General features: G+C 40.4%; 1 protein-coding gene across 2 annotated transcripts; it reads left to right on the top strand.

Moving 5' to 3' along the window:
- The first annotated feature begins 3,463 nt into the window (after positions 1 to 3,463).
- run (segmentation protein runt) lies at positions 3,464 to 6,969 on the top strand. Of its 2 annotated transcripts, none has more exons than XM_014240917.3 (2): positions 3,464 to 4,556; positions 4,904 to 6,969. In XM_014240917.3, the coding sequence occupies exons 1-2, from the start codon at positions 3,944 to 3,946 to the stop codon at positions 5,770 to 5,772; spliced, it is 1,482 nt and encodes a 493-aa protein (XP_014096392.2). In that variant the 5' UTR covers positions 3,464 to 3,943; the 3' UTR covers positions 5,773 to 6,969. The 2 variants fall into 2 exon arrangements, with proteins under 2 accessions (XP_014096392.2, XP_014096391.2); XM_014240916.3 differs by having other exon boundaries at positions 3,465 to 4,565.
- The last annotated feature ends 3,281 nt before the right edge of the window (positions 6,970 to 10,250 follow it).

Genomic DNA, 10,250 nt, shown 5'->3' with positions numbered 1-10,250 from the left:
GCAGTGACGACGACGTCTTTATCGCACCCACGCGGCAATTGGCCACTGGAAGCGGCCAAAGTAGAAGAAGTTGACGGGTGACGAGGTAGCAAGACAGCTACAACAACGCTTAGTGCTGTCTTATTGAGCGTATCCTGTTGGCAGGATTGCGCGTATCCCCTCCCCTCCCCCCCGTGGCAGAGTCACGCGACGCTGTGACGGCTCGCGACATTTTGGTTGGTGCCGCCGCTGCACCATTTGTCCCTGAGCGCAGTGCCCCGTCGCTCTCTCATTGCCACCGTATAGTCATCTAGCCATCCGCTGCATACCACGCGCTTGGTCCTTGGCTTCTGTGGCGCGTTCGGTCAGCTGCCCCTCTTTTTTATGGTTGCCGCATTTCGCTGTGTTAGTTAACCGTATGTTTCTTTCGCTTTATTTGCTGCGCTTGTGTGTGATTTTACGTTTTTCTCAGCGCGGTTTGTCACCTTCTTGTTTTGGTGCTCCGCACTTTTGGCCAATTTGGTTGTGATTCCACAATTTCCCTTCACCCCAATCGTTGGCGTCGCGTCGTAACGGTGCGCCCGCCTAACCAAGTTCGGTTTGTCTTGTGGAGCTCCTAAATTTTGTGGAGATTTCGGTTGAATTGTTTGTTGTTTGATTGGATTTTGGGTGCACAGCTGTTTTTGCTTTGCAACTTAGAGTTGTTTTTGGTTTATTGAGAATATGCTGCTTGCTAATGCACTCGGATAATTAGTGCGGAGTGAATTTGTTGTCCGAGTTGTTTTTGTTTTGCATATGCCATCTAAAGTTTTGAAAAACATTTTAAGCATTTTTTTGGGGTTGTCAGTATTGCATACCTTTTTGGAGTGCGTGATTTAAATTATTTATCAGGTGTAATCTTATATAATATGTTAAATGAAAGCTTCACAACTTAAGCATATGTTTTCGAGTTAATATTTGAATTCTTCATATGCATCCTCAAAGCTTCTAGAAAGGTTGCCCCAAAAGGCGACGTAAAGTTATAAATATGCAATATTAAGCTTTGCTGAGCTTTCATTACAAGCAGAGAATTTAAAAATAAATATTTTTGCTGACTTTTTACGACAGTTTCAGACAAAAGTAAGAAGTTAAGAAGTTTTTGTTTGTGTAGTAGCTGTTTTTGTAATTGGACTGAGTTTTCCCTTCAAGCAGATAATTTCGTATTTATAATTTTCTTTAACTTTTCTTAAGCTTCAACCAAAATTTGCGAGTTTTGAAAGTTTTCTTAGCAGGACTTTTATAGTTTGAGAATTATTTTTAGGAGGATTTTGCTCCAGTAGAATTTCAGGCCTATCAAAAGTTTTAGTAAAAGATTTTATGAAAGCTCCAATTTGTGAAAGCTTCGTTCGATTAAAGTTTAATTAAAGCTTCGTTCAACGAAAAATTCCTGCCATGAAAGTTTGGTTCAATGAAAGCTGCCTTTAGTGACAGTATTTTAACAATATTGATATTCTTTTATAATATTTTCATATATTTTATTATATATTTTTATCAACTTTTGTAAATATTTTGTTTTAAATAAAATTTGTATTCAAAATATAATGAAAGAGAGACTTAATTGAAAAATAACGTTTAAAAAATATTTTGGAAAATATTTGAAAAATGTTATAAGCTTTTGTTCTGGTTATTTTCTATAGTTTTTGTTTTTTCTTTTTTTTTAATTTTAAACAGTTTCAAGCTTTAAAAATGTTTTCTTTAAATTAAAAAAAAAATTCAAGTAAAAAATTTTAAATTAATTTGGTTTTTTGTAAATTTCTTTTTTATATTTCTTGTGGGAGGAAATTCAACTATTTATGTTACAAACAAAAGAAAAGGTAAACGAAAGAGTGAGTCAGGTACTACGAAAATTTCTCCTCCAAATAAAATGTTTGACTATGACCTTGACTCAATTCCTCAAAACAAATATCTATATACATATGTATAGATATACATAGACAACATAAGTATTATATAATATAATGTTATACATATATAATATAATATATGGTATATAATATGTGAAATTTTATATAAATGTTTATAAACAAAGCATATGCTTACCTTATACTCATATATGAATCTATGTATATATATTTTAACCTCCAAATCGACAGGCTATGATCTCCAACAACTTTCTTGTCAACATAATTAAGACCCAAATTAGAAAATTCTGAACAACTCACTTATGCCGTGTTTATCGTTGGACGGTCTTGAAGTGCTACATGCCACAAGAACATGCAACACGCTCAATGCAAGGCACAAGACTTCAGCGGTCGGTCAAGTTGTTCCTATTACTGGACCCACACGGCTGGGTGCCACTGTGCTGAGTTTTCACAAATTCTTTTCGCAATTTTCCGCATTTCCCCCGCTGTGGCGCACTGTGCACACTTGCTGCGCTTAGGCCTTCACACATATACATGCCTTTGTTTATATATATGTATATATATATATCATATATATACTTTTGTACATAAGCGCGTTTATTTTTTTTGGTTTCGTGATTTTTTTGTGCCTCTTCTTCAATTCCACCAGCGCATGCACATCTTTATGGCCCGCTGTTTCTCCGCGCTGCCATATAATTTATCCATGTGCAGCACCCCGCCTCCCTGTGCACACAGTCCGACGCGTGTAGTGGTGCGCGAGTGCGCTCTCAACGCCCGTTGGTTTGTTGGCTCTCAATTAATTTTTTTTTTTTACTTATTACAGTTTTTTATGCACTGCTTGTTGTTTTTGTTGTGTTATTTTTATTTCACTCGGAGGCGCGCGTTTTGCGCTCAATTTTTATATTTTCCCCAATTTGGTTGGCCTGCCACAAACACTCTCACACAGTGTGCTCTTCGCCAGTACGTGTGTATGTGTGTGTATGCGTGCGACTGAGCGTCGAGTAGATTTTGTATGTGTTTGTGTGTGACACCTTCGTGTATGTTTGTGTGTGTGGCACGTTCATACAGCTATGTATGTGTTGCGCGTTTGGGTGCCTGTGCAATCACTCATGCATGTGCGCGTGTGCTTGTGCGCCGTGTGGCAAGGAGATTGCTTGCCACAATGGAAAAATGGGAAATTTTTACTGTGGCTGTTGTTGTGGCAATGGTGGTTGTTGATACCTGCCACCAGTCAGCTAGCCTTGACTGTGCTTTGTTGCAACTTGTGTGTGTTTTGTTGTCTGCCTTTTTGCCTTCTCCCTCGCCGTTTGCCGTCGACATTTGCCACGGCACCCTTAGCCGGCCAATGAATCGACCAGCAAACCAACCACCGCTACAACAACAAAATGTGACATGCCACAACAACAGCAGTGGCAGTAACAATAACCGTACCAACAACAACAACTTTTGAAAAAAGGAGATTTGTGGCACGAATGTATGTATGGTAAAAGAGTGACGTGTTGCAAGTGTGTGTGTCGCGTTGCAAGTGTGTATGCGTGGCAGAGCGTTTCAATTTTACTTGAAATACTGGTGATGATCAGTGCGGAGAGTCAGTTCACTCAGCGACTTTAACGTGTTAGGAACATTTTCCTCGGAGCAAAAGAAAACGAAACGAAACTTTTAAAATTAGAAATCTAGCGAACGCGCGCCGAAACGCACGACAACCGATTTGGATTATTTCGGAACGTTTTTGAACACTTCAATAATTTTCGAAATCTAACAAAACTGAAAAGGTGCAAGTGTATAAAATTAACAACAACAACAACTTATAATGCCTTAGCGGCGGAGTGTGTTTAAGAAAAAGCAAAACGAAGAAGAAGAAAAAGTGTTGCAAGTATTGAAAACAAACGTAGTAATTTCAACGAAAACTACTCGCGTGTAGTCACCGAAAGTTTGGATTAAAACCACCACAACAACAACACAGAAACAATTAAAAGCTGGCACAACACGAGGCTTGTGCAACCAAGCTGCAGTTCTTGCCACAATTTGTTAACACACGTAATCTCAAAATTTGCGCACCCACAATGCACTTACCGGCCGGTCCCACAATGGTCGCTGCGCCCGCGCAACTCGCCAACGGTCCCGCGCCACCTAGCGCGGTGCCACATGCGACCAGCGGTGCGCCCACACATGTGCCCAGCTCGGCCAGTTCGACGGGCTCCTCCACACCGGATAACAACAGCAGTAATAACAACAACAACAATAACAGCACATCGGCGAAATTGCCGCCCTCCATGACCGATATGTTTGCCAGTCTACACGAAATGTTGCAAGAATATCACGGCGAATTGGCACAGACCGGTTCGCCATCGATCCTCTGCAGCGCTTTGCCGAATCATTGGCGCTCCAATAAGTCGCTGCCGGGCGCTTTCAAAGTGATCGCTTTGGATGATGTGCCCGACGGCACACTGGTCACCATCAAATGCGGCAACGATGAGAACTATTGCGGCGAATTACGTAATTGTACGGCGATTATGAAGAATCAAGTGGCGAAATTCAATGATTTGCGCTTTGTCGGACGTTCGGGGCGTGGCAAATCATTCACGCTGACCATCACTATCGCCACGTACCCGGTGCAGATAGCGAGCTACACGAAGGCGATCAAAGTGACCGTGGACGGACCGCGGGAACCAAGAAGTAAGCAAAGTAAGTTTTTAGTTTGTTTTCGCTTCAGTTGGACACTTTTGTTGCTTAACTTTAGTTGACTTTCGACCACTTACCACAAAACTTTTCGGACTGCTTTACTGTTTTCGCTTTATGAGACTTAAATTTAGCTTTAATTAGCTTCCGTGGACTTACTAGAAATCTTTTAGCACTGCTTTTACATTTCTTTTTTGTGACTTAGTTTGTTTTTAATTTTCGCATTAACTGCTCTACACTTACGTCTTATCTGTTCTTCACTTAAATTTTTATTTTTTTACCCTTACTTTCCTTTCTCTGGATTTCCTATATTTATTCGTCTGTTCTTTTCTGTTTTTCCGTAGGTTATGGCTACCCACATCCCGGCGCTTTCAATCCTTTCATGCTCAATCCTGCTTGGCTCGACGCCGCCTACATGACATACGGCTACGCGGACTACTTCCGTCATCAGGCCGCGCTACACCATCCCGCCTTGGCAAAGAGCTCACCCACATTGCCCACAAACGGCAACACTGGCGCTACAGTCGTACCGCCCCCACCACCACCACCTGCAATAAACGATTTCCACTCCGCACAATTGACACCACCGCCGGTAGGCGCGCCACCTAACACCGCTCTCGGCATGATACCCTCACCGCCTGGTTCCTCATACGGCGTGGGTATGCCACAATTCCCCTTCAATCCTGTCGCGGCGGCCGCCTTTCATCCATACAACCTCGCCGCCGCCGGCCTGCGTGTGCCCAGCCACAATTTGCACAACACATCGATCGGCAGCTCGCATGGCTCAACGGAACACATCAGCCCCGTGCACATAAGTCCCGCCTCGTCGCGTCCCTCATCGTCTTCGCCACCCGCACACGCACATAACACCAGCACCACCAGCAGCAACCACAAAGCCAACACCTCGCTGGAGCAGTCGCTATCCGATGCTGATCCCGATGTCGATTCGGATGATGAACAAATTGACGTTGTTAAATCCGCTTTCGTGCCCATACTACGTCCACCAATTGTGCCGCGCACGCTGCCGTCCGCCGTTGAGGAGTTGGAGAAGTCACAACCGAAGACGCAGCAGCCTCGCATGCGTTGCGAGTTGAAAGCGCACTCCGCAATGAAGACGCAATGTCAGACGCGTCAAGTTTCGCCTATCATAACAGCCGCTACCAAGCTGAAGGCGGCAGTGAATGCTACAAAAACCGTATGGCGTCCCTACTGAAACCCCACACACTCCGCCGTCGGAGTTGTTCTACAAACTATATGGAAAGCAGCGCGCAGCAGCGGTGGCACCGATTAGAGTTGAACGCTCTACTGCATTGGCGCTACCGAGCAGCAGCAAATCTGTACAAAACTTGAGACGCGCGCCGCCACTTGTATGGCACTTGTGGCACGCATACGAAAATGCCGACGGCAAATGCGTAGCAAGCGCAAACGTTGGGACGGTGTTCACGTGCGGCACAAGAACTTATGTGGGATCTCTTAGACGACTCCAGCGCTCCAGCTTTACCACACATACGCACACACACACCATTACGCACCTACTGCCGCACGCACTTGTGATAAAGTTTTGAATTATTTCGCATAATTCGCCCCGTCTGGAGCAGAGTGGAGTGTAGTTGAAATATTTTGTGATATAGTGTTAAGTTTTACGAATGTGGCAAACGAAAAAGGCGAAAAATATAAACACGACAATGTGTGCCATTGTGGCATGCAACAAGGACATCAGCGCGGTCGCTGATGTCGCTGCAGTTGCGGCGATGCTTTGGTGGCATGGAAATTAGCATATTTAAGCACCGGTTTACTCAAATGTACCTACTTCCTTCACACACATACACATATATACAAACGAACGCGAGCCTCTCGCACACACACACACACATACACATGAAAGCAAATTGTATATGCGTAAAATTTTTTTAGAAAACGCTTGTATTCGCATCATTAAAGGAAAGGTCTATCGGATTTGGTAGTTGCCGAGATTCAACAGTGTATACACACATACATGCGCACGCAAATATCACAGGCGCACCCATATGTTTGTGTGGGCGTGTCTGCGCTTTGTTGAATCTATGCAAATACTCGATTTAGTTTGGAGAAATGCAAACATAAATTTGTCAGTGTTATCGGGCACAGCATATTAATTTACTTTTGATTCTTTAAAATTGCAACCAATTCGATGTTTGTAAATATTCTCTTAGGCTTAAGTTGCAAATGGAGACGTTTGTGTTAACTGTATATATGTACATACGTATGTTTGTTTTTTTATTAGTCTATGAAATTTTTTTTTTTTTAAATTAAATTTTTAAGTTTTATTGCAAATGTTTAGTGTTAAGTTGTTGGCCGAAGTAAAGAAATAGAAGAAGCGAAAGAAAAACTCAAAAAAAAAACAAAACTCAAATAACTAACGAATTTCTTGCGAATAGTAAAAAACACAAAATGAAAAAAAACTCAGAAAATATATTTTTCCAAAATCATAAAAAGTAATAAAAATGTGGTTTTCAATTTCTACGGGGTGTTCGGGGTGTTCACGGTGTCCTCTTGAAGATAGTTGCAATAATGCGTGGAGCATGTGAATTTGAAAATTTTTGGTGTGATATTTTCAGGTTATGTTGTTGTTGCAGCGGGAGTAAATATTCACCAAGTAAGTTTGTGTAATGTTGCCAAGTTGACAGCCTTTGGACGGCTAAAAATCCGTGTACGTTCCGGACTGTCGTGGGAACGGCATCATTTACCTCTCAATATTTATATACTGAGTTACTTTTATCAAATTCTTCCCATTACAATTGGTTTGTAATAATCTTTGAAGCTTTTTACAGATGAAGGAGCTGCTGTGGTATAGCCATAGATAAGGTTTGACTTGACTCCTCAATAGTCCGAGGATGCATATTTTGCAAAAATTACATAATCGCCCAAAAAAGGCGTGCATGGCCCATAAATGTAGCCTCTTTTGGACATCATATGTGCTGGGAATTTTAGTGTGACCTCTTTTGAGCATCATATGTGCTCATCATTCAGAATCTATAATAGATAAAGTCTCACATAGCGCACCAATAATTGAAATTAATAAACGATAAAACCTTTTTCAAACATTTTGAGGAAAACATTATAAACCAACATCCAACAGATCCACAGGCTTTGTTTCCTTATATTTGAACAAAGTAGACTTGTGTGCCTTGAATGTATTGCATATATTTTAAATCATATGTTTAAGATGACAATTCTCTTCTTGACGATTTTGAAGCTTACAGACTGATTTGACTTCTATTGGTAGTGGAAATTAGGCAGAAGAAAATAAAGGGTGATATTTTTTAGTTGCTTGTAGAACTCGTGAAAGTAATGGAATACCCAGTTTATATACATATGTATAACCAGCATATGGCAAGACCCTATATAGCTCTACAAGTACGCCTATAAATTCGAACGATTCAAATATAAACCTTGCCACATTTTAACTGAGTTTAGATAATTTTTCTACCAAACGCACCTTAATGATCAATTCTGACTTTAAGATGTGACTCCTTTTAGAGGCGTTTTCGGAAATTATATACTTCAGCATCTTCTGACCATTGTTAGAGGTTTTGCGTGCTTAACACTTTGATCGGAAATACCATCAACATTAGACTTCGCAATTGAACTTACAAGAGGGTTGTCACTTGAGTATACAACGCAAGAGGTTTAGTGAGGCTTACAGTTGTATGGTTTATAGAGGTCGCAGCTTGCTAAATTAGTATTCAAATAAATTGAATATTCATTATGTGCTTCAAATTTTAGCAGATTTTATGACATTTTTGTAAAAAATATTTTTGGAAAGAATTGCCACTTGTTTTCAAATAATCTCTATCGCTAGGTTGAAGTACTTATAACAATAGTAATAATGCGTATCCGACTAAATATCATTTTTATAAAGGGATGCCACCTGATTCGATTTTAAATTCATTTAAATTCATTAAATATTTTAAATATTATACAAGTGGGTATTGATTTATGCACGTTTAATGAAGATTTTTGAGATAATATATGTTGAGAAGTGTTGCCACCTGTTTGATTTTTCAAGTTAAAAAAAAGAAAGATAAACATATTAAGTAATACAATATTGGTGTCAAATAAAACGAAAAGTTTTGAGAAAAAATATTTTAAGATTTGTTGCCACTCTTTTGATAATTTAAGTTTATCAGAAAAAACAAGAGATAAAATATAATATTATATATTAAGTAACACATTACTCATAACGAATAAATCTTTATTAACTAAAAATTTAAAATTTATAAGCAAATAACCAAAGTAAAATTTTTTTATTGCACCCTAATGTAAATACTAGTATCCTTGAACCACACAGACACACCGTTAACGTTAAAAAATTCAAGTATTTAAATTTAAAATCCTACAGTTAGCAGCTAGTAAGTGAAATTTTATACCAAAATGCTCGACGACCCCCCTCCGCCGAGTGCGCACCGAATGTGTAGAGAACATTTTTCACTCGACCACAGAGCATTACTAATATGAATGCACAATAAATGAGTGGTAATGAATATAGATAATCACCAATTATTGAAAAGTCATACAAATGCACACGTTAACGGTACCGAGCCGCAGGCGGGCGGGCGTAGGTCATTAATGTGTTAATTTCATGCGACAACAGCAATTTGACATTTAACCAAAATGTCATGCCACCAGAATGCAGTGATTTCGAGCAACCGTTGCTAGAAAAAAAGGTTAGATATTTAACTAACAACAACAAAACCAAAAGAATACATGAAGAACTAAATTAAACACACACACACATGCACCAATGGTTAATGCTGCAACAACGCGCAGTTGGAGATGCGGGCCACCCACCTGCCGCAGCACGCGGGTATTGTGCATATGTATGTGTGTATGAGTATGTGATAAAGTATACGAGTATGTGTGTGTGTGCGTTGCGTTGAAGAATCACATAAATTTGATGCAATTATTTCACACAAAACGGCATAACGACCTCAATTAGCAATCGCTATGGCCAATATGGCGAACGGTAATGGCCAGCAGGCATCAACTAGCAACTGGCCACCGGCCACCCGCCATCGCACAACAATCAAGCGAGCGGCGCGCATTAGCCGTTTAGCAAATAGTCAATAGTCAATGTGATACCAAGCATCAATGGGTTTTTGCATGAGTGTGTATGTGTGTGTATGTGTGAGGGTGTTTGTATTCGGGTAATTTATACTAACTAAATCGTTGGTATCGGAAAAATGACATGGTTAGTTAGCAATTTAAGGCGTAACGCAATAAAAACCACAGCGTTGGCCACCCTGTTGAGGCGCTGCTCGCTGCTGAGTGCGAGACACTCCGAAAACCACACAAAGCTACACGAATATATACAAACCAAACGCACAAAGAGTTATGTATAACTGTATACATATATATTTATACAATATATAGAGCAACATATAGACACCTATGATCATCATATAAACCAACATTTGGTCGCCACTGCGGGTTCGGAGGCAATGTGGCAGCGTTGAAGTTAACAAAAAAAAAATGTTGTCTCTCTTTTTTGGTGGCGTCGGTACATCAATGTGTGCAACACTCACACCGTAACCTTGAAATAGATGATATCATGCAGTCACTACACGTATATTTGTACGGAGCTATGCGCTGCTGTCGTAGATGTCCTTGACTATCAACCACTAAATTGTGGTTTTGTTGCGGTCTGAGAAA

This window comes from Bactrocera oleae, chromosome 5 (assembly GCF_042242935.1).
Source record: "Bactrocera oleae isolate idBacOlea1 chromosome 5, idBacOlea1, whole genome shotgun sequence".
In the NCBI taxonomy this organism is placed as follows: domain Eukaryota; kingdom Metazoa; phylum Arthropoda; class Insecta; order Diptera; family Tephritidae; genus Bactrocera; species Bactrocera oleae.
The sequence above is the reverse complement of the archived record's forward strand: the minus strand, read 5'-3'. Positions and strand labels throughout refer to the sequence as shown.